The sequence below is a fragment of the Erythrolamprus reginae genome, chromosome 5 (genome assembly GCF_031021105.1).
Source record: "Erythrolamprus reginae isolate rEryReg1 chromosome 5, rEryReg1.hap1, whole genome shotgun sequence".
Classification (NCBI taxonomy): domain Eukaryota; kingdom Metazoa; phylum Chordata; class Lepidosauria; order Squamata; family Dipsadidae; genus Erythrolamprus; species Erythrolamprus reginae.
In genome coordinates this window covers 94,786,928-94,814,354 of record NC_091954.1, presented here as the reverse complement: position 1 = coordinate 94,814,354, position 27,427 = coordinate 94,786,928, and the positions used below count along the sequence as shown (strand labels likewise).

The 27,427-nt window shown below is 39.0% G+C and overlaps 1 protein-coding gene across 2 annotated transcripts in view; it reads left to right on the top strand.

The window, feature by feature from the left end:
* Window positions 1–14,340: 14,340 nt before the first annotated feature.
* LOC139168128 (NACHT, LRR and PYD domains-containing protein 1b allele 2-like) overlaps window positions 14,341–27,427 on the top strand; it is a 37,852-nt gene continuing 24,765 nt past the window's right edge. Inside the window, exons 1-4 of one of the 2 annotated variants that reach the window (XM_070753536.1) lie at window positions 14,341–14,478; window positions 19,801–19,832; window positions 23,579–23,626; window positions 24,196–24,225. In XM_070753536.1, coding sequence (XP_070609637.1) covers window positions 14,438–14,478; window positions 19,801–19,832; window positions 23,579–23,626; window positions 24,196–24,225 — 151 coding nt within the window. In that variant the 5' untranslated portion in view covers window positions 14,341–14,437. The remainder of the gene's footprint in view (window positions 14,479–19,800; window positions 19,833–23,578; window positions 23,627–24,195; window positions 24,226–27,427) is intronic. The other variant, XM_070753535.1, reaches the window with a different exon arrangement.

Here is a 27,427-nt window from a genome sequence, read left to right as displayed (position 1 = left end):
GAATGAAGGCTTGTTTTTCTTTTTTTTGTTGCTTTCCATAAAAAATTGGTTTTGAAGCTCACAACACATTCAAGAACAAGAGACCTTTTGGCATAGCTGAATATTTACTTGTTTATTTAATTAATTTAATTTATTTATTTGTCAAATATGTATAGGATAGTAGTAGTTTGTATAAACATAAGTAAAAAGTAACAATAAAAGAGAACAATAAGGCAGTAGGACAGGGACGGTAGGCACAGTGGTGCGCTTATGCCCACCATTTCATAGACCTTCTAAGCAGTTGTTTATCTTGGGTTTTAAAAATAACTAAAAAGAATAACAATTTCTGGGAAGACAGCCAACTATCCATTGAAAAAGAATAGCTTGCAATCACATTTGAGACCATGCCTATTGCAAACAAAAAAGAGATAGAACAAAAAAAAAAGAATCAAGCTAGAACTTTTGGTCTCTGAACAACAATTTTCAAATGTTTAGCCTTTGAAGAACATGCCCAGTGTTAATCTGATAGCTGAGCAAAAGCTTATTTAGCCCCAGAGCTTAAAATCCCGTATATTCCTCAGGGATCTCTCAGACAAGGATCTTCTCAAACAAGAATCCCTTGGGTGAGCTTTTGTGATTTTGTAGGAATCTTGCTCTATTCCCAAACAAACTCTGTGCTTTATCTGCCCATTGTTTTAATTTTGTAAACAAAACTTGTAAGACCTACTTAAAGCCCAAAGACAGCATCTAAGGCTAGCAAAGGGCAGTAAGAAGTTCTAATGTTATCACTGATAGAAAGCCAGGGCTCTAGAGAACAGATTCTGTATTAAACCTTCAAAGATACATGGCAGTAGTACATGTTTTTCATGCTTGATGTGAATTTGCTTTTAGGTGATTGATCATTTTTATTCAAGAGTTTGGTTTATAAGTGTGTGTGTGTGTGTGGGGGGGTATTACGCAATTAATACCAGCATGGTCAGTTTATGAAAACATGCCAAGACTTCATCCTCCCAAAATCTCTTTCTGCCCACATTCATATAGTTACCATTGCATGGTGTGGTTGTTCCAATTGTGCATATTGCCTCCCAGTTACTTTTGCATTTGCAAGAGGAATTATTATTAGGATGGTATCAAAATGGCCATCTTGTTCAACTCCATTATGCAAAATGAGAAGGAGAAAGATCTCTCTAACACCAGAAACAAAATTGGACATCTTGCATCAAGCCAAAGATGTTGAAGGATCCTTCACTACAAAACTAATTTTTATATACCTATTTGGTGCACCATAATGAAAGAAGCTAATAAAATGTGTAGAGATAGTTCTTTGTCTGCAATGATAACTAAGTGCTTTAGTAATCTAGCTATAGAAAATATGGATATATTTGCTGTCCATGGAACGCAAGACAAGAAGAAAACAAGTTTGGGTAATCTAGTGCTTAAGAATAAGGCTCTAAATATTTATAAGCACATTTGGCTTGCAACATTAGAGACAATACCCAGCGAAGCCATTTTTTACTGATTAGTTCAGTGTATCATTTTTTGCAATTCTATTGTGGAATGTAATGCTAGCATAAAGTGAAAGAATTCTATGCTGAGACTAAAATATAAGAGCTGGAGTCATGTCATGTAGGGCAATTCCCTCCCTGTTTTTTGTTCTGGGTCAGTTTTCTCAAATACAGGTAGTCCTCAACTTATAACAGTCTATTTAGTGACCGAAGTTACAACAAGCACTGAAAAAAGTGACTTTTTCACACTTATGACCAGCGCAGCCTCCCCATGCTCATGTGATTTACATTTGGATTCTTGACAAATGACTCACATGTATGACAAGTTCATGCCCTCATCAACTCGAGGTTTGATTACTGCAATGCTCTCTACATGGGGCTACCTTTGAAAAGTGTTCGGAAACTTCAGATCGTGCAGAACGCAGCTGCAAGAGCCATCGTGGGGCTTCCAAGATTTGCCCACGTTTCTTCAACACTCCGTGGCTTGTATTGGCTGCCGATCAGTTTCCGGTCACAATTCAAAGTGTTGGTCATGACCTTTAAAGCCCTACACGGCATGGGACCAAATTACCTCCGGAACTGCCTGCTACCGCACGAATCCCAGCGACCGATTAGGTCCCACAGAGTTGGCCTTCTCCGGGTCCTGTCGACTAAACAATGTCGTTTGGCGGGCCCCAGGAGAAGAGCCTTCTCTGTGGTGGCCCAGGCCCTCTGAACCAACTCCCTCCAGAGATCAGAACTGCCCCCACCCTCCCTGTCTTTCGTAAACTCCTCAAGGCTCATTTATGCCGCCAGGCATGGGGGAGTTAAGATATTCCTTCCCCCTAGGCCATTACAAGTTATGCATGGTATGTTTGTGTTTATGTTTGGTTTTATTATAAGGGTTTTTAGTTGTTTTATTAATTGGATTTCTACATGCTGTTTTTATCATTGTTGTTAGCCGCGCCGAGTCTGCGGAGAGGGGCGGCATACAAATCCAATAAATAAATAAATAAATAAAGTTGTAGTGTCCTGGAGTCATGTGATCCCCTTTTGCGACTTTCTGACTAGCAAAGTCAATGGGGAAACCAGATTCACTTAACAACCATATTACTAACTTAACAACTATAATGATTTACTTAACAAATGAGACAAGTCGTAAAATGGGGCAAAACTCACTTAATAAATTTCTCACTTAGCAACATAAATTTTGGGCTCACTTGTGGTCATACATTAAGGACTATACCTATATTAATTTCACTCATAGAGCATGGAATTTTGAAAGCAGTTTTAATGTGTTTGTCTGCAAGTAATACACTGAGATATTAATTTCTTTTCACTGTTCAGTGTTTGCACTGTGACTCACTAATACAATATCAAACAATTAGTGCCAGGGCAGTGAGCTTTTCCTTTAACAGGTAAACAAGCCATTTCCCCTATACTAAATAAATGCAACTATATTTCATATAATATACTGAATAAATGTATCAATAAACATTTCATTAGGGTTATACAATTATTTTATCCATAAAATGAAATTTTAAGGAAACTAACACAACTTTATTCTTTTATGCTAGCACCTACATGTTAAACAAAAAAGAAAGACAATTTATTATCTGTCAAATTCTTAATCTTTATTCAATTATTAACTTACTGTCTGAATCAAGTGCCAAAAACCCAGGAAAGTTTGACCAAGTCTTTTTATGCAGTATGAGAAAAGAGTCACTAATCTTTTTATTCTAGATTTCTTAGACAAATAATCAGAGGCATAACATTTGTAGAATGCTAGGGATTAAATAGTTTTATCTAAAGGTAACTTTGCTTGATTAAACAATATCTCTTCCTGTATTAGTTGAGATAACTCATTTTCATTTATAATCTTAGATCTTTAAAATTCCATCCCCCACAGTGCCACTATTTAAACCATTGTCTTACAGAATATAAAATAACAGAGTTGGAAGGGAACTTGGAGGTCTACTAGTCCCATCCCCTGCTAAAGCAGGAAACTTTATACCGGTGTGGCATGCAGCGCACTCTCTGTGAGCATGTGACCTGTCGCCCCCGCTCAGCTCAGCCATGTATGCGTATATGCCTCCTGCCAGCCCCCTGGTCTTCGGGGCCGCCACAGAGAAGGCTCTTCCCCTGGGTCCCGTCAGACGACATTGTTTCATCGACAGGACCCGGAGATGACCAATTCTGTGGGACCTAACCGGTCGCTGGGATTCGTGCGGCAGAAGGAGGTCCCGGAGATATTCTGGCCTGATGCCATGAAGGGCTTTATAGGTCATAACCAACACTTTGAATTGTGACCGAAAACTGATCGGCAACCAATGCAGACTGCGGAGTGTTGGTGTGACGTGGGGATACCTAGGGAAGCCCATGATTGCTCTCGCAGCTGCATTTTGCACGATCTGAAGTTTCCGAACACTCTTCAAAGGTGATGCACAGCATCCATACATGGGGCCCTTATGTGCATGCATTGAAGTGGGGTGCATGTGGGGCCTCATTAAACCATACTATGTGCAAGGAATGTTTGCTGTTCTTCCATACTATTTGTAGCACCAATATGATGTTTACTTATTACAAAAGCTTTTTTGCTACTTCAGTCACCAGACCCTATGCAATAAACAACACAATTATCAAAATTATCAGTACAGGTAGTCCTATCTAAAATTACAACCACAATTGGGATTGGAATTGTGGTTGTAACTCTTAGATTTTTTCCGTTGATAACCATGTCATAGCATCCAATTTCTGTCCATTTTTACAGCAGTCATTAAGAGAATTAAATGTAACCATTCACCCAAATGGGAGGGGGTTTTTTTCATCAGGGAAAAAAAAAAGAGGTCACAGATCATGGTTATGTGACTGAAGAATGATGTAACCAGTTGTAAATGCTAGTTGATTGTCAAGCCCTTGAAATGCAGTCAAGGGGTGTGTTTGTGTTGTAGGATGGAGTCTCTAGTGGATTCTGCTTTCTTGGTGTGAATGACCAATAAATCATGGTGGAACAAGGAAAGCAATTTTCAGCTGTATATTTCTGCAGAAATGTAGAGCTTTATGCTTGGTGAAAAGATCCAAATAAGTACCCTAAGCAGCGGTGGGCTACAAGCCGGAACGCTAAATTGCGCTCCCCACCGCGGCTCGTAAGTTCTTGCAGGACCTGCGCAGTTTTGCTGCTGCACCTAAATTGTGCACGGAGCTGCAGATAAAATCTCACCGAAACACGGGCGCAAACACGGGCGCAATTTTTCTACCTCCACAGGTGCAGCAGCAAAATTGCACTGGTCCTGCAAGAACTTACGAGCTGCGGCGGCGAGCGCAATTTACATTCCGGCTCGTAACCTACCACTGACCCTAAGTAAAAGTTAGCTCTGACATTTATACAACATATCACTCTATGTATTTCTTTCAGAATGTTAATGTTTATACTAGATTAGTATTTACATTTGTCCATTTGGATACAATATTACACTAATCATGTTTAGTACAAGATAGCAAAACTTGTATCTCATGGTCAGTAGCTTCTTCCTGCATGTCTGTTTGTTTTGTTTGTTAGTTTTGCAAGGAAGAGGGCAAAGAGAGGGTAAGTCCTGGCTATCCAACGTTTTGGCTTTCCTGGGCTTCCTGGAGTGGAGAGGAATTGTCGTAGTCTCTATATAAAATATATAATATAGCTAATTCATATAAATAACAAACTTCCTTTATATTTTATTATACTGTATCTTGTGGGATTGCATTACCTAGAGCTGTTCAGAACAGCATATGGCTCATGGAGTAAAAAAACCCCCTGATTTCTACAATCTAGTGGATACAATGGTACCTCTACTTAAGAATTTAATTCGTTCTGTGACCAGGTTCTTAAGTAGAAACTTTCTTAAGAAGAAGTATTTTTTCCCATAGGAATCAATGTAAAAGCAAACCCATTAGGAAAGAAATAAAAGCTCGGAATTTGGGTGGCAGGAGGAGGAAGAAGAGGAGGAGGAGAGTTGCTGCCAAAGGAAGAAGATGAGGTGAGGGGAATCAAAAAAATCCAAAACTTTATGGCTTAAAAAAAAAAAAAGGACTCTGAGGCGGCAAGGAGGAGCACGCGCCTCGAATATACAAGGCTGCCTCCCATACACTGGCTGTTGCTGCTGCTACCTGCTGCCTCTTCCTTCCCATGCCCAGAAAAGCCCGAAATGGCTGGGAAGGGAAGGAAACTGATTGGGCCTTAGTGCCGTTCTCAAATTTCCTGGGAAATTTTTCCAGGCTCGGGTTCTTAAGTAGAAAATGGTTCTTTAAAAAAAAAAAAAGACTTTATTAAATATATACATTAAAACAGATAACAAAAGACAACAAAATACTGTAACAATATATACACAACATACACATAGAAAAAAGAATAAAGCATCTTGCTTTATACATGGAATATTTGGTATCATTGCTTAGTGTCTGCACCACCTAAAAAGTGGTGTGATTGGTTTGCAGCTTATATATAATATAAAAAGGAATATCTTCCTTTTAAATAGTTATTATATATATATTACATATATATACAACCTTTTGGTTTTCTTGTTATTGTATCCATTTTATTTCATTTTCTCAATGGTATGTATAGTAATGCTTTGTATTGTTAGTATTTTTTCTTAATATCAATTTAATTTTAGAAAATGGTTCTTAAGAAGAAGCAAAAAAAAAAAAATCTTGAACACCTGGTTCTTATCTAGAAAAGTTCTTAAGTAGAGGCGTTCTTAAGTAGAGGTACCACTGTATTTGAATCAGTTCTAACTTATTTATTTATTTATTTATTTAATTTTATTTTATTTTTCAAATTTATAAGCTGCCCCTCTCTTAATGGACTCAGCGCGGCATGCAAGGGTAAAACAAATACAAAAATTAAAAATACCCCAAATTATATACAATAAAAACAACTACAAAATTTAAAACCCAATATAAAGGAAACATATGACCATCACTCATTCATACTACTGGCTGGAACAGAATGCCATTGCTCAACGGCCCCAGGCCTGCTGGCAGAAGTGTGTTTTCAAAGCCTTTTGAAAGGCCAGGAGGGTGGGAGCAGTGTGAATCTCTGGGGGGCGGAGTTGGTTCCAGAGAATTGGAGTCACAACAGAGAAGACCCTTTCCTGCAGTCCTGCAAGCCAGCATTGCTTGGCCAACGGGATGCAGAGAAGGCCAACTCTGTGTGATCTAATCGGTCACTGGGACATGTAAGGCAGGAGATGTTCCCATAAATAATCTGGTCTTAAGCCATGTAGGGTTTTATTAGTGGCTTGTTTGTATATAATTTAATTCCTGGCTGATTTTGTCTAAAATATTATTTGATATCTTTTCTTATGAATGGGATTCCTTTAATTGTAGAAATTATTGCTTTTGCTGTTGCTTCCTAGCTACAAATAGAGCTACACTGAACACAGCTACAAACTGCTGTGGCCTAGAGGTGGAACTCTTGCCTCTCTCAACCAGGTGGTTTTGAGTTTGATCCTAGGTAGAGGGGGTTGGACTAGATGACCTGCAAGGTCCCATCCAACTCTGTTAATCTGATTTAAAGCTTTCCTGATTTGAAGGATTGTGTTATTTTATATTGTTCATCAATCCAGCTATCAGGGTAATTAGGCCACTATGTTTTATGATAACCAGAAATGCTTTATGCCATAAAACACCCTTTCTGAGGCTGCCGTAACTTTGAACAGTAGTTAAATAACTGGTTGCAAGATAAGAATATAAAAATATTTATTTAGCAATTATAATGCAACCATTGAGGAACAGATGCAAACTGTCAGTCTAGGAAGATTCCTGGGAGTAGATTGAGCAATAAAACAGCTAACTGAATTTTTCAAATGTGGGTCTGGTTGTTTGTGCCTGACAGTCTGCTCTAATAAATTGTCAATAAGGAGTGGCCTTTACTTCCTTTTTTTTCTAAATTCTTTGACAATATTCAAGCCATATATTTCAGAATTATCCAGCTTACCAGTTAAAAGGCTATGCATTTACTTTTCTTCCTGGAATAAAATGAATATTTTGCAGCAACATATAATTGAGACTAAAAAAACAAAGAGCTTGGTTAAAATCTGAATCCATCCCAAGAAATAACTGCTATGGATGGATTTGATTTTGGCTAAGTATTTGGCCAGTTGAAGCTTCTTGAATGAGAAGTGAAAAGTCTTCAAAGAAAAAACAGAAGGTTCAATTGCCTCTTGAAAAAGCACCATTGGGACAATCATGACCTGGATGACTGAGAATTTCCATAAATATTTAACAAGTTTTTTCATAGAAACATAGAAACATAGAAGTCTGACGGCAGAAAAAGACCTCATGGTCCATCTAGTCTGCCCTTATACTATTTTCTGTATTTTATCTTAGGATGGATATATGTTTATCCCAGGCATGTTTAAATTCAGTTACTGTGGATTTACCAACCACGTCTGCTGGAAGTTTGTTCCAAGCATCTACTACTCTTTCAGTAAAATAATATTTTCTCATGTTGCTTTTGATCTTTCCCCCAACTAACTTCAGATTGTGTTCCCTTGTTCTTGTGTTCACTTTCCTATTAAAAACACTTCCCTCCTGGACCTTATTTAACCCTTTAATATATTTAAATGTTTCGATCATGTCCCCCCTTTTCCTTCTGTCCTCCAGACTATACAGATTGAGTTCATTAAGTCTTTCCTGATACGTTTTATGCTTAAGACCTTCCACCATTCTTGTAGCCCGTCTTTGGACCCGTTCAATTTTGTCAATATCTTTTTGTAGGTGAGGTCTCCAGAACTGAACACAGTATTCCAAATGTGGTCTCACTAGCATTCTATATAGTGGGATCATAATCTCCCTCTTCCTGCTTGTTATACCTCTAGCTATGCAGCCAAGCATCCTACTTGCTTTCCCTACCGCCTGACTGCACTGTTCACCCATTTTGAGACTGTCAGAAATCACTACCCCTAAATCCTTTTCTTTTGAAGTATTTGCCAACACAGAACTGCCAATACAATACTCAGATTGAGGGTTCCTTTTCCCCAAGTGCATTATTTTACATTTGGAAACATTAAACTGCAGTTTCCATTGCTTAGACCATTTATCTAGTAAAGCTAAATCATTTACCATATTGCAGACGCCTCCAGGAATATCAACCCTATTGCACACTTTAGAGTCATCGGCAAATAGGCAAACCTTCCCTACCAAACCTTTCCCTATGTCACTCACAAATATATTAAAAAGAATAGGACCCAGAACAGACCCTTGTGGCACACCGCTTGTAACCTGACTCTGCTCAGAATACTCGCCATTAACAATAACTCTCTGATGTCTATGCTTCAGCCAGCTGCAAATCCATTGAACTATCCAGGGATTAAGTCCACTCTTCACTAATTTATCTATCAGCTCTTTATGTGGAACCGTATCAAAGGCTTTGCTGAAGTCCAGGTAGGCAATATCCACGGCACCACCTTCATCCAACACCTTTGTGACATAGTCAAAGAAATCAATGAGATTAGTCTGACATGATTTGCCTTCAGTAAAGCCATGCTGATTTGGTTCCAATAAGTTATTGGTTTTTAGGTGCTGATTTATCCTCTTTTTGAGTAGAGTCTCCATCATTTTAACTACAACTGATGTCAAGCTAACTGGTCTGTAGTTACCAGCTTCTTCTCTACTGCCCTTCTTGTGAATAGGCACAACACTGGCCATTCTCCAATCCTCAGGAACTTCTCCTGTTAACAATGATTGGTTAAACAAATCAGTCAGGGGGGTAGTAATGACAGTTCTGAGTTCTTTAAGAACTCTGGGGTGGATGCCATCTGGACCCATTGCCTTATTTATCTTTAATCGTTCAAGTTCTTCTAAGACATCGGCTTCTAAGATCACTGGAGTTTAATTTAATCATAGTTTAATTTCAATATAGTTTGGATAAGCAAGCTTGGTATATTTACTTTATAGGAATTTTTCCTTTGAGCTTTTAAAATATTATAAAATAAATAATATGTTGTGATGAAACCCTGTTGCTTAAAACTGTTATTTACAACAGTTAGTTAACATGATCTTGACAAGGGGCCACTCGTAAGTTCTGGACGAATAAATCCTGACCTCTCCTTTGTGGATCAGTGTGTAAGTGTGTACTCTTCACCTGGAATAAGCATGCATTTTTCCTCTGTTTTGATGCTATATGGCAGTGATGGTGAACCTTTTTTTCCTTGGGTGCTGAAAGAGCGTGTGTATCCGCTATCGTGCATGCGTGAGTGCCCACACCCATAATTCAATGCCTTGGGAGGGCAAAAACAGCTTTCCCCATCCCCTGGAGGCTCTCTGGAGGCTGGAAACAGCCTGTTTCCCAACTTCTGGTGGGCCCAATAGGCGCCTAAGGCTGTAAAGGCTTCCCTGGGTTTGGGGGCGGGTTAAAAACACCCACCCCCAACACCCAGAGGCTCTCTGGAAGCCAAAAATGCCCTCCTGGAGCCTCTGTGTGAGCCAAAAATCAGCTGGCAGGCACACACATGCATGTTGGAGCAATGGCTCATGTGCCAGCAGATATGGCTCTGTGTGCTACCTGTGGCACCCGTGCCATAGGTTTGCCATCACTGCTATATGGGAAGGAGAGTGAAAACCAGGGGTGGGCTACTGGCCAGACCAGGGGGAACGCAGTGGGCTAGCAAAAATAGAGATCCACCCCAGAGCACCCAATTTGCACTGAAAGATATTGAAAGAAAATGCATGGCGTCCTGCATAAGCCATGCCCACTGTGCGGTAGCAAAAAGTTTGGTAGCCCATCAGTGGTTAAAACCCTTAGTTGGAGAGATACAGAAAGTAGAGTATAACAGAGATGGAAGGTCATCTAGTCCAACCTCCCACTCAAGCAGGAGACTTACCATTTCTGATAGATGACAGTCCAGTCTCTTCTGGTAAGGAAACTCCCACAACTTCAAATCCAACTCTTTGCATCAGAGGGCCACTTTTCAAAGGTACAATTGGGGGGGGGGGTACATTTAAAAAATCAACTTGTTTTGTACAGGACTGCCTGATGGAAATTGATTGTGACTGTTTACATAAAAAAGGCGAACTGAAAACAACCAAGTGTGAATCACATCAGGAGAGTTGCAGGAAAGAGAAACCTCGAACCTTATCTCCGGACTGCATAAGGTCAAGACAGCTAAGTGGCAGAGCTGAGGGGAAAAGGAGACAACAGGAAAAAATAGCCTGATCAGAGTCTGCAAAACAAACCTAAGCAAGCTGCAAACCAAAGCAAACCAAGCTCATTAACTGCAGCAGCTCAAGTGCAGAACTCCACAAAACAGCTTGGCTTTTGGTCTTCAGCCAAGTATTCCCTCAATCAACATTCATTCCATAAATCCTTGTGGCTGCATTTCTCCCTGCATCAGTGAAGGAATGAGTCTCATATTTTGGGCATGCTGGGGTTTCCCCCCACCTTCTTAGTTTTCTACAGCCCTGGAATTCCTTGGAGGGTGCCATTCAAGTCCTAAGAGGCCCAGTTCAGACAAATGTTGGTCACAGGTTGTCCCCAGCCAAATTCTTCCAGTGACTCTACACTCCCCCTCCATAAGGAATTCACCTGAATCTTCAAGTACTGTTCTATTGTCCTAATTTACCTATACCTACTTCGCTTATGTTTATATGGCTCAGGACCAGAATATCTTTGGGACTGCCTTCTGCTGCATGGCCCCCAGTGACCAATAAGAACACACAGGGTTGTTCTCTGGGTCCCATCAGTCAAACAATATTGGCTTGCGGGGCCCGGGAAAGAGCCTTCTCTGTGGTGGCTCCAGCCCTATGGAACTAACTGCCCCCAGAGATTCATGTCCTCTCCACCTTACCAGCCTGATTGATTGGATCTATATGCCACCCCTCTCTTAAGGACTCGTGGCACCTTACAACATATAAAAGAAAAAAATGTAAATATCCTATATCCAAGTCATTAACTAATTAATTTAACCCCCCAATAACATTAAAACTCACTCAGTCCCATTCAAACAACAAACATACATTACACTCGTTGGCCAGGGGGCTAAAGTCTAATGGCCCCAAGCCTGGCAGCATAAATAAGTCTTCAGACTTACAGAAGGCGAGGAGGGTAGGGCCAGTATGAATCTCTGGGGGGAGTGGATTCCAGAGGGCCTCCCCCCTCTTCTCCTAAGTCCCGCCAGGTGACATTGTCTAGTTGATGGGACTTGGAGAAGGCCAACTCTGGGACCTAAGCAGTCGCTGGGACTTATATGGCAGGAGGCAGTCCCACAAGTAATCTGGTACGATGCCATGTAGGGCTTTATAGGTCATAACCAACACTTTGAATTGCATCCAGAAACCAATCGGCAGCCAATGCAGTCTGCGGAGTGCTGGAGAAACATGGGCATGCCTTGGGAGGCCCATGACCACTCGCACGGCTGCATTTTGCCCAATTTGCAGTTTTCAAACATTCTTCAAAGGTGGCCCCATGCAGAGAGCATTGCAGTAGTCGAACCTGGAGGTGATAAGGGCATGAGTGGCTGAGTAGAGACTCCCTGTCCAAATATATGTGTTTTAATAGGGTTTTACTAATGTTTTATACTGTTTTGGAAATTGTTTTTATTTGTTGGAAGCTGCCCAGAGTCCTTTGGGAGTTGGGCGGCATATAAATACTGTATAATAAATATAATAAATATAATAGATAGATAGATAGATAGATAGATAGATGTTTATAATGACACCTGCTATCTTGTACATGTTTTGACAGACAAACAAACAATAAACTGTTACAGATGCTGCCATTGTAAGTGAGGGGATTGGGTGAGTGGGATTTAAGTGAGTGGAATCAAAGGCAAAGCCTTTGATTCAGTGGTCCACGACAAACTACTCCTAAAACTCAAATCCTATGGCATCTCAGGATCCCTCCACAGCTGGATTACAGCATTCCTGTCAAACAGACAACAAGTGGTCAAAATAGGATATCCACCCCCGTCCCAGTTAAAAGCGGTGTTCCCCAAGGTAGTGTACTGGGACCAACGCTCTTCATTCTCTACATCAATGACCTTTGCGATTACATCACAAGCAACTGTGTCCTCTTCACCGATGATGTAAAACTCTTCAACACCACCGATAACACAACTACTCTCCAAAAAGACCTTGATGCTGTTTCTGAGTGGTCTAACACATGGCAACTCCAAATCTCAACTAGCAAATGCTCTGTCCTACACATTGGGAAGAAGAATCTGAACTCCAAATACGAACTGAATAATCAAATTATCACAGATAATCCCCACTCAGTTAAAGACCTTGGTATACTAATAACAAAAGATTTAAGTGCCAAAGCCCACTGCAACAATATAGCCAAGAAGGCTTCAAGAGTTGTAAACCTAATCCTACGTAGCTTCTGCTCTGGCAATCTCACACTACTTACCAGAGCTTACAAAACTTTTGCCAGACCCATCCTCGAATACAGCTCATCTGTTTGGAACCCATATCGCATCTCAGACATTAACACCCTTGAAAATGTCCAAAGATACTTCACCAGAAGAGCCCTTCACTCCTCCACTCGAAATAGAATACCCTATGAGACTAGACTTTCAATCCTGGGCCTAGAAAGTTTAGAACTAAGACGCCTTAAACACGATCTAAGTATTGCCCACAAGATCATATGCTGCAACATACTGCCTGTCGGCGACTACTTCAGCTTCAACCACAACAACACAAGAGCACACAACAGATTTAAACTTAATATTAACCGCTCCAAACTTGACTGTAAAAAATATGACTTCAGTAACCGAGTTGTCGAAGCGTGGAACTCATTATCAGACTCCATAGTGTCATCCCCAAACCCCCAACACTTTACCTTTAGATTATCTACGGTTGACCTATCCAGATTCCTAAGAGGTCAGTAAGGGGCGAGTACAAGTGCACTAGAGTGCCTTCCGTCCCCTGTCCTATTTGCTCTCCTATATCTCCTATACCTTTCCTCTATTCCTATACTGTATCTCTTCTTCTATTCTTTCATTGATATATTCTATTCCTATATCTTCTTTTCTATTATTTCTTGGATATATTTTACTATGAGTATCTCCTCTATAACCTTCATCATGTATTTTACTATGTGTATATTGATATATACCCACTAAAACCCTCATTGTGTATTGGACAAAATAAATAAATAAATGTATACATTATTTAATGACCCTTGCTGTTTGTCTTTATGAATTGCATATGGTCTATCGTTATGCCCTTTGGTGAATAAACGTTTATTATTATTAACTGGGCAGAAGACCGACTGCTCATTCTAAAAACACAAGTTTAAATTTGCCGTTTCGTTTTGGTGCTTTTGCTGTCCCTGCGAACTCAAAAAGCAACCGCCCGCCCGGCCGGCATCCGGTTTCCCCCAGCGCTACCTTCAGAAAATCTCCTCAAAGAGGACTAGACAACGAGAGCGTTTGTTTTATTTTATTTATTTTATTTTGTCATACAAATATAATATTGTATTGTAGTATGTTTAACATAAGTATAAAGTAGAGATAGAAAAGATAAAAAGACATTAGGACAGGAACGGTAGGCACAAATGTGCACTTAGGCACGCCCCTTACAGACCTCTTAGAAAAGGGGAGAGGTCTATTGTAGATAATATAAGGTTGAAGATTTTGGGATTGAGTTTTCCCTCAATAACCTGAGACCAGACGTAGCCGTTCAGGCCATTAGCTGGGCTAAAAACAACAACAAAAAACCGCGCCACGGAGACCTGCGCTGCTCTCTTTCAGCACCTCCGGAGCGCTTTGGCGCCTTTTCTCTCTCTCCTACCCTCCCTTTCGCTTCCCTGGCACGTCTCGCCTAAGCGCTGCCGCGGCACGTTCTGGGAAGGGCTCCCCCCCCCCTGCCGCTTCTCCTCCGGCTGAAGGGCCCCCCGCCCCCCTCTCCCCAGAGCCGCCGATCAACCACCAATCAGCGCCCCGGCTCTCGGCCGCTTCGTTCCATGTTCAAGCGCGCTTGTGGCTCTGCGTCCGAGGATGGCCAGCGAGCAGGAGAGCGGGCAGGTGCAGCAGGGCAGGTGAGTCTCTCCCGGGTCGAGAGCGGGAACCAACGGAACGCGGCGGCCCGGAGCTTTGGAAGCGTCGCGAGCGTGCGGGGTGCGCGCGCGCGTTTGTGTGTGGGGTAAAATCGAACTTCGCCCGCGAGGCCCCCCGCCAAAAAAGATGCGCCAGGGCGAGCGGGTCGCTTTTCATGCCTGCCTGGCATCGGTTCCCCACCCCCCCCCGTTCCCCTTGAGCGCCTGGAGCCGCTCCGCTCAGTGCTTGCAACAAAGGAAGGGCGCCATTGCATAAAGCACGAGAGCGGAGGTGGGTGTGTTTGTATGGGTGTGAGGGAAGAAGGCGGCAGGTATTGGAGACCAAAAAAACAGGCGGGAAACTTTGGAGGCCAGCCGGCCAGTCCGCCGCAGCGCGAGAAAGACGGGTGGCTTTTAAACCGGGGAGAAAGGAGGCGACGCTCTTGTGCAGAAAGATAAAGCCCGAAGAATCGGCCAGCCCTCCATCCGAGAGAGGCTGCGCGTGCGTGTTTTTGTATCTGTGTGTGTGTGTGTGTGTTGACGGGCGGAGCGGAGGAAACGCCCCTTTGCAGCTCGGCGTCCCTTTTGCTCTGACACGTGGGAAAGCTCCCCCCCCCCTTTCCAGGTCTCGACCCCAATCGCTTCTTTGGGGGGGGGGCATCCTGTTTGTGTCTGTCATTTTGGTTCGGGGCGGGCCAGAAGACGAGCCGTGCGCGCTTCTTTATTTTAATGTGCGTTTGCCGCCCGCCTCTGGATTTTGTGAGGCGATTCTGGGCGGTTTTACAACTTGATTGCGGTTAATTGTTGTTGTTTTTTTTTCTCAAAGCGAGTGAGTGTTGAAAAACATAAAACTCCCCCTTGGCTACTTCGAAAATAAGCCAGAGCCCATATGTAAATACTACTAAAAAAAACAGTGATCCCCCCCCCTCATTTTTAATTTTTTTTCTCCTCATAGAGGTTAATATGCATGTAAATAACATACATAGTTACACTATGTTAATTAGAACTAGATTGATTGTAATGTATGCCATGTTTTTAATGATATTTTAAAATTATTTTTATTGTTGATTTTATTGTATTTTTTACCGTTTTTTAAAAATTATTGTTGTACTGTATTTGTGACTGTTGTTAGCCTCTCAGTCCTTTTGGAATTAGCAGCATATAAATACAATACAGTGCAATAAATACAATGCAATGCAATATATAGATAAATACCTGCATACATAATTTTTTATTAAATGTTCAAAAATCCATATCTTATTCTGCCCTTAGAGCAACAATCAATCTGCCCCTTCTTTTTCTTTCTTGCATTCCCCTTGCTTTCTCTCTCTCCTACCTTCTTATTCCTTCACTCTCACTCTCCCTACTTCTCTTCCTCCCCCTTCTGCTTCCCCTTCCACCTTCTTTACTTTTCCCTGCCCCCCTCCCCTCCCTCGGGAAAACTGTAATTGTGCCTTTGCTTTCTTCCTGGATCTGTTATGTTTATGTTTTTGGGTTTTTTTTCTTTCTATTTTCCTGCACTCTTGCTCCTCGGTGATTTCCCAGCCAGTTGCAAATTCGACTCTTGGTTTTGGACAGCAGCCAAATTTTTTCTTAATGGACGCCTTTTCTTATTACTGTATTGTGGTGTTTTTTGTTTTGGGGTGTGTGGTAAAGCCTGAGCTCATATGCAGTTTCCTGATGGAAATAAAGGCAGGGTTTGTTTTTTAAAAAAAAACACATGGGTTATTTCCTCCACATTGTGGCTTTTAAATGAAGTTTTGTAAGGGCTGTTAACAGAATGTATAGGTAGCATTTAAAGAACTTGAATGGTCCAGCTAAGTTCTTTTGTCTTTAAAATTGGGATCCTTGTTTCAAGATTAATTTTAATATATCATTGTAACTTCCTTTAGGAAAATTGTTAGCAAACATCAAATACATCACTTAACATGCACAGATTATAGCAACATTTTTTTTTGCTTTTGAATTTCTACAATATCTGAAGTCAGATTGGTCTTCTTGAACATCATCACACTGTTTCTTTAGCCATTCAAACTGATATTGGAGATTAGAAGGAATCAAGATAAAATCTTAGTGGAAATATTTCCAATTTTCCACTTCAACTTCCATCTTAAAAGACGCACATAATAAATAAACCTTGAGATGGAGAAAGAAATTGAAAGAAAATTGTAGACTTAGCAAAATGCACAAACTAGGAAAAGAACTAATATATATACTAACTCATGAAAAACCTGATGTATTTTGCAAAAATTATATGTAGCAGGAAAACCTATATACAAAGCTAGAAATGAACATGTACAAATTCAACAAATTTCCTCTTTTTTCCTTAAAATGTTTTTTGATAACTAGTCAGGTTCCTCTTCCTTGCCTTTTCATTTCAGTTATTATTAATTTTGACATTCTGTTTAAGGCAAATATAGCAAAACACAACATATCTTAACAGATTCCTAACATTTAAAATTATAATTATGAGGAAGATGAAAGGATGTCTGGTCTGTTTGAGCCACCAATGCTCATTAACATCTAGACTGGCTGAATTTCCCCACCTCTATGCTTTCTCTTGCCACGTTTCTCTTCCATAGTGAAGGGTATGTAGGTGCTCCAGTCCTACCTGTGAAAAAGAGCTTAGAATCTCAGTAATACTTAAATGTTGAACTGGCACAAGTGAATTCCAGATTTAAATCTGTCCTTGGCCTTGGAAACTCACTGAAGGTACTGTACTGTATTTACAAATTTACTCACATCAGCTAATAAACAGTGTCGACTGGTGGGCCTGTGGGAGAGAGGCTTCTCTGTGGCTGCCCCGGATCTCTGGAATCAGTTACCTTTGAAGCTTAGGACTGCCCCCACCTTATTTGCCTTCCAAAAAGCTGTTAAGACCTGGCTTTTCCAGCAGGACTGGGGCCCGTTGATCTCTGGGTTGTAATTGTTGAGATCCGGCCATGGAATGATATATATGGGTTTTAAATTGTTTTAATATTTTGGATGTTTTTAATATTTTATTCTGCTGTCAAGCCCCCAGAGTCCTTTGGGAGTTGGGTGGCATATAAATAAAATAAAATAAAATAACAAATTAATAAATGATTGTATGTCAAGGAAAACCTGTTATGCATACCTATCAGTATATTATTTATTATTATTTATTTATTTGTTTGCCAAAATATGTACAAGATAGCAGGTATTGATATAAACATAAACATGAGCAGAGTAGTTACAGTTAAATTAGGACAATAGGACAGTATGGTGCGCTTATGCATGTCCTCTTAGGTTTATTTGCATCTCATTGGTATACCACAGCACATATCTTGTGCTAGCTCAGGAATCTACAATGGATAGTCAGAATCAATAAGATGACAGAAGTGGCACTATAGAATATCTCTTGCTCCCTCCCAACCCCCCTAATGTTTAACATACAAATTAAGGCCTTTATTTTGCAACTTGCTCAATCCATTTTGTGCACTATAAATCATTGTCTATGCTATTTGTAGTCTTATGAAACATGCTTTTTATATTAAAAAATGGTGTATCTAGACAATGGCATAATTTGATATTAATACTGAAATACTGATACCCAATGATAGGCATGTTTTCTAATTTTTTTTAATATAAATACTTAACATACCGGTAATGAAATCCATTACTTTTTCTGCAGAAATTAATTTATATATACAGTATACAGTATATATATATTCATTTAAATTGCTAGTTTTAGCAAAAATAAAAGTACTGTAGTTTCCTTATTCTTTTGGCACATAAATGAATAGTTTTACAGTACATGTTATCCCGTGATCTCATTAGAAGGTCATAATTCACAACTCTAGCCTGTGTGGCTGTACGTTTGTGTAGTAGGCTTAAATTTCTGATTAAACTTTGTAAGTTCATAATATAAATTGAGGAGGTACTGGTAAATATGGAACATTGCATTGTTTGTTTATTTGTTTGCATTCCACCTTTATTATTTTTACAAATAACTCAAGGTAGCCGCCTCGAGTCTACGGAGAGGGGCGGCATACAAATCTAATAAATAAAATAAAATAAATAAATAAATAAATAAATAAATATCCTTCCCCTTCCTATTTTCCTCACAGCAATCTTGCAAGGTGTGTTAGGCAAAAAGAAAAAGGGATGGCTTTCATGGTTAAGGCATGAAACAGTAAAAATAACAACCCAAGTAATTAAATCTAGATATACAATAATTAAAACAGAATAAATGAGATTATAAAATTGCTTTAGAAAATGAAATTATAGGCTGTACTATATATATTTGACAAAGTTTTAGTTTCTTAAAATTAACTCCATTAATTCAAACTAATTCCATTAATTCCATTCAATGCATATCAACACTGAATTTGTAAAAAAGTATTATTATTGAATATTTTATTATTTGCAGCTTGTTAGTTATTATCTCATAGAAACAGTCAGACAGTTAATGGAATGCAAAGAAAAATAAAGTGTATGAGTCTTTCTCTTATCTTTCTAGACTTTGAATAATTTGCACCGTATTATCCACACAAAATAGGTGTGGATTCTGACCATCTGGTCAACATAGTTGATAGTCAGGTTTTTATAAGCCTACTGTATTTATTTTCTAAAAACATACTGAGACTCAATATGATTATTGAGTTGTTTGTTGAAATAGAAAGTATAAATGCTGCATTTCAAATATTTTTTGTTAACTCTTTGGTCAGATAGTCGAAAGTTTATATCTGTATTGATATTTTTCCTTGTTAAATATTAATACTTAACTGGTCAGTAAGATATATAAAGTAGGAACTAAACTAGAAGATGAGATTGCTACATGTATATGCTTGGTTCCCCCCCCCCCCCCATGCAAAGTGTTGATGGTCATTGTGGCACATTCTTAGGATTTTTTAATATGAAAAGTCTTTAAATGGAACACTTCAAAAGAAGAATCTAACATAGGATAACTTGACATAAGTAATAATCCTACTATGAATTATTCCAGATGGTATATAAAACTATGTGTCGTGTAACATTTGAGAGGCACATAAATTAAAGTTACACATTCATGTAATAATCAGCTTTAGAGACAGCTTTCAATTGAATCCTTAGTCTAGTAACTCTGGTATAGAGCTTGGATTGTTGATTAAAGACCCTATAGAACTTTTGCTAAACAAGTGTCTCATTCATAGGTTTATAAAACAAATCTATCTACAATGATATGGTTTTATATGATAGCCAACAAAGAAATGGTTCAAATGTATGAATGAATAAACTCATTTTTCTTATTATGATGTATTTCATGCTATTTAATTCTACAAAGATCTGATGTATTTAAATATTAATTGATTTTATTTTTTTCAGCGAATCTGATGGTACCTCTGAGGATGATAAAGGTAATTAATTTTTCAAAAATATATAATTCTGGTAATTAGTGAAGGTAAATTAACCAATTAAATATCATTATTTATTTCCCTGGAAAGCTGAGGATGAGGAGAAAAGGGAAAGAGGGTGTCAGGAAAGAGACATATTGAAACAAAACAGATAATTGAAAACCAAGAGAATGTAGGGTTTCAGAAAGACAGAAAATAGTGCCTCCATTGATCTTTGCTTCTTGCTTTGCTTATGCTTACTTACTATGCCTTCACTGGCATAGAATGCAGCAGATTATTCCTGTGTAATAGGGCCTTGCTAGGCCCTCTTGGGCAGCCATTTTTATAATTTTCTCAGGATTTAATGAAGCTACGGAGAGGTGGCATTTTGTGCCATCCTGCAGAAGGCATCAGGGCTGCTGCTATTGAAGTCTTGAATTTGATTAAATTTATTTTAAGAATTCCTTTTGATTGCAGGATCCAACCTGGGTCAGTCATCAGGATCAGAGGTTTAGTCTTCCGAGCTTTCAGACTCAATTTGGAGCCCATGCTTAGGGGACTTCTCTCTACTGGAATCTATTCTATTCTATTCTATTCTATTCTATTCTTTATATATGTATGTATGTGAGTGTGTGTTTGTTTGTTTGTTTGTTTGATTATTTGGTGTCGTCCTTTCTCCTTAGACTCAGGGTGGCTTACAACATGTTAGCAATAGCACTTTTTAACAGAGCCAGCATATTGCCCCCACAATCCGGGTCCTCATTTTACCCAGCTCAGAAGGATGGAAGGCTGAGTCAACCTTGAGTCGGTGATGAGATTTGAACTACTGACCTGCAGATCTACAGTCAGCTTTATTATTATTATTGTTATTGTTATTATTAATTAGATTTGTATGCCGCCCCTCTCCGAATGGCCTGCAGTACTGCACTCTACCTGCTGTGCCATCTCAGCTCTTTATGTTGTGTGTAGCTTTTGCTTTGTCAATTGGGGTGTTGGTGGCTGGCTTATTCAATTGTTGGCTTAATAGAAACCACATAAATACTATGCTTAAAGGATCCCAAAGCACAGATTCTTGTGCAGAGAAGTCTGAGTTCAAAAACTTAGAAAACTAAACCTCTGGCCCCGGTCACTAACATGGATTGGATCCTGCAGCATTATCCTGGGATGTGCCTTCATTACTTTTAACAGGCCTATAAACATCTAGAAGCAGTAGCTTTCTGTATAAAGTACTTGGCGCGTTGTGAATTTGGTTGCTTACTTCACACTGATGATGTTACCTGGTTGGGTAACGTAACATCTGCATGCAATGACCAAGCTCAAAGAGCACCAAAACCTCCATAGTTCAACCTTGAATCTCATATATTCTCTTCTATTGGAGTAAGTTTTTCACCAGACTTATGGCACATCAAGTTGCAGACATGCAAAGTAGATGTTTTGGGTTCCCAATTTTTTTTATCAGAAGCTCTTCCTAAAGAAATGCTACCTTGGCAATTGCTGGCTAAGCTAACTGCTTCATTCTGTATAATGATAGGGCTTCCCTTCGTTCAATATGTAATAGGCCTCTATGAAAGGAGTAAGATATTTTTTATCGATTCTTCCTCACTTGAAGAAAAAGATATCATGCTCTTTGAAATATATCTCCAGTTAACCAAATCATATTTTCATGATTCATTGGATGAGTAAATTGGATAAAAATTGCTATCTTCCCTCCTTCAAATCTATTGCTACAGTATGACTTTAGCACTCTTGTTTCCTCCAGCCCAATTATTCCATTCTGAAATATTTATTTTGTATTATTCCTCCTTTTTCAATTATGATTGTTATCTTATGTAATATTTTTTTAAATTTAAATTTAAGTTCCATTTTAATTTATTTTTATTCAGATGACTCTATTTTCTTTTTAAAAATCTGATATGACAATTTCTGTGGGTGCTTTTTTTGCATTTGTAACACTTACAGTCTATTTGCCATATAAATACATTTCCCCCCGAGGTTCTCATTCTTTCCCATAATGTCTTGCGAAATAGTTTCAAATTATCTCTGCCACCTTGTGCTGTTATTGATTAAGATGAAGTTCTAGCCAGTTCTGCATCAAAGGCTGATGAACAAATGTAAAAATGAAGTATAAAAATGACCAATGTATGTTTCTTTTTTTGTGAATGGGATTACAAATTACAACCTAGAAATAACTTTTTAAAAATTGGTTTATACCGTATCAAATAGATCCGTGATGGTGAACCTATGGCACGCGAGTGGCACACGAAGCCATATCAGTGGCACTGTGCTGGCCAGGTGATTTTTGGGCCTTCTGGGACCACTAGGAATTGGGAAACAACCTGTTTGCAGCCTCTGGAGGAGGTGGGGAAGGTCCGTTTTTTTGCTGTCCCTACGTTCCACAGCCTGGGAAGGGCAAAAATGGCCTCCACCCCCCTGGAAGCTTTCCGGAGGCCAGAAATGGCTATTTTCCAACTTTCGGGCCTCCAGAGGGCCTCAGAGTTATGTGGGGAACGCCGTTCTTACCTTCCCCATGCTCCTAGAAAGGCTCAGAAGCCTGGAGAGAGTGAGAAACGGGTGTGCCCTTGTGTTTCGGGAGAGGGGTATATGTCATGCATGTGGGCACACGCATGCGATCCCCCCATGACCCTCCTTTTTGGCACACCAATCAAAAAAGGTTTGCTATCACTGAAATAGATAGTAGCAAATGGGCTTTACTATATTTTGGCAATGGTTTTTTTTGTTCTTTATACTGTACTTGCTAATACAGTTTTAGGCATATGCTACAGTTCCTATATGGTTCAAATTTATGGAAAAATAGTTCCATAACAGTAAATGCATTTGTAGCTGGGAATCATCCATAGACAAACAGAACCATTAAAAAAAAGGGGGGGAGGATTTGTGACCCATTATGCCCCTTTTTTAAGAGATAGTGGATATTTAATTTTGCATTCTTTTCCACCTACCGTAATTAAATAGTTACACTTTTAACAAAAAATAAAATGAAAATTTTGCACAAGAAAATAAATTGAGAAAATTGCACAGGAAAATAAATTATACACTTCCTGATAATAATGGCTGTTGAAAATGCCTGCCAGATGATAAATGTTTTCGTTTTAGTATGTTATGTCTTCTTTGTTTCTAGTTTTCAGTTATTATTATTTTTTGAAATTGACATAAATCCTCATTTGGATTTCATCCAAACAAACTGGAGTGAGGAGTAAGGAGGGGGAAAAAAGAGTGATTAATTTTGAACAAAATCCCATATAAACTTTTTCTATAGCATAATTACACCAGACAGCTAAGGTCTTAATTAAAAGTAATGCAAATTTCTGTTAACATTTTTTTAAAGTAACAGAACCTGTGTGCAACATTGATGCATAGATGTTTTTGAATCATGTAATTGGAAATCTGTAATTTGGATCTGGAAATCTTCCTTTCCCCACGTGTTGTAATCCCAATCAAAAGTTGATCTTTAGGTTCAGCTTTCTTTAACAAAATCTATATTTAGCCTATGATGCAGTTTGCCTTAAAACTAGTGAGTAAGTAAAATATAGGTTGTAGTGTCCAAATTATATGGATCACTAAGCAGTCTTTAAAATGATCTCATAAGAGTTTGTACAAATAGGAAAACTCATCAATCTTCCTATATGCAGTACTATTTTCTCCTAAATTCAGAACTAGATTGAGCAAATGTTAAATATTCAGTGGTATCATTTTAACCTTCAGAATTGTTTAATTGTTTAACAAGACAAATACATTTTCATTTTATGAAGGTAATGACAGTTCCAGCAGTGACTCAGAGAGCTCCGAAGGCGAATCTGGTCAGTAATTACGCAGCTTCATTTAATATTTATAAATAATCAATTGGCAATTTTAGGGGAGAGAGGACCTTAAAGAAGGAATTCTCCTTTCAAACAATTCCTAAGGAACTGAACATGTTAAATGAACATAGAATTCTTTCTCCTGCTCATTTTTTTTGGGGGGGGGGCAGTTGAAAAACAGAGGAAGGCAAGGAAAAGGAAATGAATAGAACATGTCTTTGTTTTGCCTTTTTCTATTTTTTATTACTTTCCTGCTTTCCCTAGTATATTGCCATTGCATGTGTTGCCATGGTGAGTGATACTTTATCTCAGCAAACAGTTTTCTGTCTTAAACATAATATGTTTAATATGAGACTCTATGTCAGGGTGCCATGGCAGCAGGTCCTTTGAGATTGGCAGGAAAAGTGTCAAAACAGGATAGTCAGGAAAAGAATTGAAGGAAATGGGGGCTGTCACCGAGTGACAAATACAACCTTATGCACATGTTTTAATATTTATGCCTATTTTTATTTAAAACAAACAAGTTAACAAATCTTTCTGTCTCACCAAGTCAACCTTTTTATTTACAGAGACAAATGAGACATATGAAAATGAACCACGTGAGTATCCTTTATTTATTATTAATTGTAGTTTTTGTGTAGGAAAACTAACAATTGCTTTGCAAGATGGCAGGAAGATACTTAGAAATGAAAGCAAATTATTTGATTGTTTATCTTACAAAGGGCACAAGATGATTTGAAAACAAACAGAGGTTTGCTCATTATAGTTAAAGCTTCAAAAAGTATCCTTTTATTATTTTGTTACCACAAATAATGCTGTTTTTCCTCAGATTAAGAATTGAGGAAATTATACTTATATTGCTTAAATAGTAATAACTATAATAGTTAGGAGAAGCTTTCATATGCAGATTGCCAAAGAATAAGGAAGATTTATTTATTTATTTAATTTATATTGCCCCCTATTCTTCCATGGTGACTCAAGGCAGCTTACAGAATATAAAACCACAATATAAATAATAAAAACTAAAAACAGTATCAAATAAATTAATATAGTATAATATAATACAATATAACAAAATTATCTCCCACCACGCACCCCCTCACACAAGCCATTTAATAGGCTCCATGCCGCTCTGGGTTCCCCAGACCTGCTGGCAGAACCAGGTCTTCAGTACCTTCAGGAAGAGTATTAGACAGGGGGCCATTCTAATCTCTAAGGGAATGATGTTCCAGAGACAGGGAGCCACCCCTGAGAAGGCCTTTTTTCTGGGTCCCAGAAGATGGCACCTACAATGGAGATCAGAAATGGACATTCCCTGTCTCACCACTTTGATGGGTTGGGTAGATACGACTGGCAAGAGATGGTCCCTCCAATAACCTGGTCCCAAGCTATGAAGGGCTTTAAAGGTGCCAACCAGTTCCTTGAATTGCACCCAGAAGCAAATCAGCAATTGATGCAGCTCCCGCAGGAGAGGTGATACATGTGCACAGCGGGTCTGCACAAAACCATATGGGCCACTGAATTTTGCACCAACTGGAGCTTCTGGATGCTCTTCAAGGAGGTCCATCTATAGCGTGTTGCAATAGTCAAGATAGGAAGTGGTCTGTTGGTCCAAGAAAGGGCATAACTGGCACAAACCCACAGTTGTGCAAAGGGCCTCCTGGCCACAACTGCCAGCTGCTTTTCCAGATACTTCTCAACTTACGGATGTAATACAGCCTTCCCATTACAGTCATAAGTCATAATCATCATAAAGCATGTCATTACAAAATTGACCTGATTTTACAACCTCTTTTTGTGAACATATTAGCCATAAAACAACCACAATGATTGTTAAGTGAGTCAATTGTTCACTATGGATTTTTTTGGCAAAAACTGGAAGTAAATGCCATTTTTCGGCAAAAATGTTGTAAAATCTGATCAAATAGCAAAAACGTGGACTGGTTTCCTAGTGCCAGAAATATGGTAATGTGACCATGGCAGAAGAAGCAGCTTCTAGATCTTCAGAACCAGGTATGTTCCCCTTATTGAGGTCTGTTGTAACTTGAGGGTTACCTGTATGTCAAGCCTGTTGTGTCTGTTCTCAGAACAGCATCAGGCTAGGGCAGGGGTCAGCAACCCACGTCTCTGGAGCTGCTATGGCTCCCTGTTGCTCAAAATATGCGTCACAACTGACAGTGTGTGACACCCGCCGGCATATGATTTATTGAGCTTTTCGAGTCCTGGTAGGCCCACCATGGATAAATCCAAACAAAGTTTCAGAAGAAAACAGAACGTTTAATTCAACCACATATGCTAGTTCTGTGGCCGCTCAGGAAGTAGGCATGGGAAGGGTTTTGTGGCTCCTGGTGTTTTCTTTTTTGTGGCAAATGGGGAAAGCTGAGGGAACTACTGTTGGGAGTAGCAAAAGTAGCACTCTGAATTTCAAAAGACTTGGTTCTATTCGGTTGGGTTCTTGTTCTTTAATCAGAAGAAACAGAACAGAAACAAGCATCTATTGTAAATGTGTAATATTTGACATACATTTTAAGATCAAAAATGTTTCGTCTGTGGCATTCTTGAGAACTAAAAAAAAAAGTCCAGACTAAATAAGTGAAAAAAATTACAGGAAATGACTTGACATGCAAAAGTTTAGGCACTTGCGGTTTGTGTATTTTTAAATGAACAAAAGCTGACCCAATCTCTGTTAAAGAGGAGATATTTTGACGAATTCGAATGCACACTTACTTGCATAGTATATGTGATTGCTTATTTACAGATACAGTTTTTATTTATGCAAATGTAAAAAAAATCCCTCAATCCAGTATTTTGTAACATCTCCTTTGGCAGAAAGAATAATTCCAAATGTTTTCCTATTCTTCCTTTTCCTCTTATTTTGATTCTTTCAAAAAACATTAATTCCTTGCAACAGACCTGCTACCATTCTGCTAGTAGTACTTGCATGCTTCAAAATCACCCCATCCATTTCCCCATCCATAATAAACTCTTGCCCAAATATGATTCCAAATGAATTATTACTTTTTTTACTCTTCATGTATAATTTCCAATTGCAATAAATATAATAAAGATATTAAATTTAATAAACAGGACATCACATATCCTTGTCTGCTCAGTTTTAAATCATTTACAAAGCATTCCATTTATTCTTATGTATGTTTTACTTGTATATGTAGCATTTTCTATATATGGCAAAGACTGTTACTTTTTGCACATTTGGAGCAACCAAAGCCTAATTTTACTCCAAATATGTTCAAATTTTCCTTTAAGCTAGGATCTCTAATATAGAGCCTACATTGAAAACCAGTGTACTGTTGCTTGCATCCCACCAGTTATGAAGCGTATATGCCGTATTTTGACATACACTGGTAGTCCTCGGCTTACAACCGTTCATTTAATGACTATTCAAACTTACAATGACAATGGAAAAAGTTACTTATGACCAATTTGAGCGACGGTGGCGCAGTGGCTAGAGTTCAGTACTGCAGGCTACTTCTACTGATCACCAGCTGCCAGCAGTTTGGCAATTCGAATCTCACCAGGCTCAAAGTTGACTCAGCCCTCCATCTTTCCGAGGTGGGTAAAATGAGGATCCAGATTGTGGGGACAAGAGGCTGACTCTGTAAACTGCACTGTGAAGTCTAAAGCACATTTAAGTCTAAGTTCTGTTGCTATTTTACACTTGTAATTGTTACAGAATCCCTGTGATCATATGATCAAAATTCAAACGCTTGGCAATTGGCATATATTTATGACAGTTGCAGTCACCCAGAGTGACACCATTTGTAACCTTGCCAGCTGGCT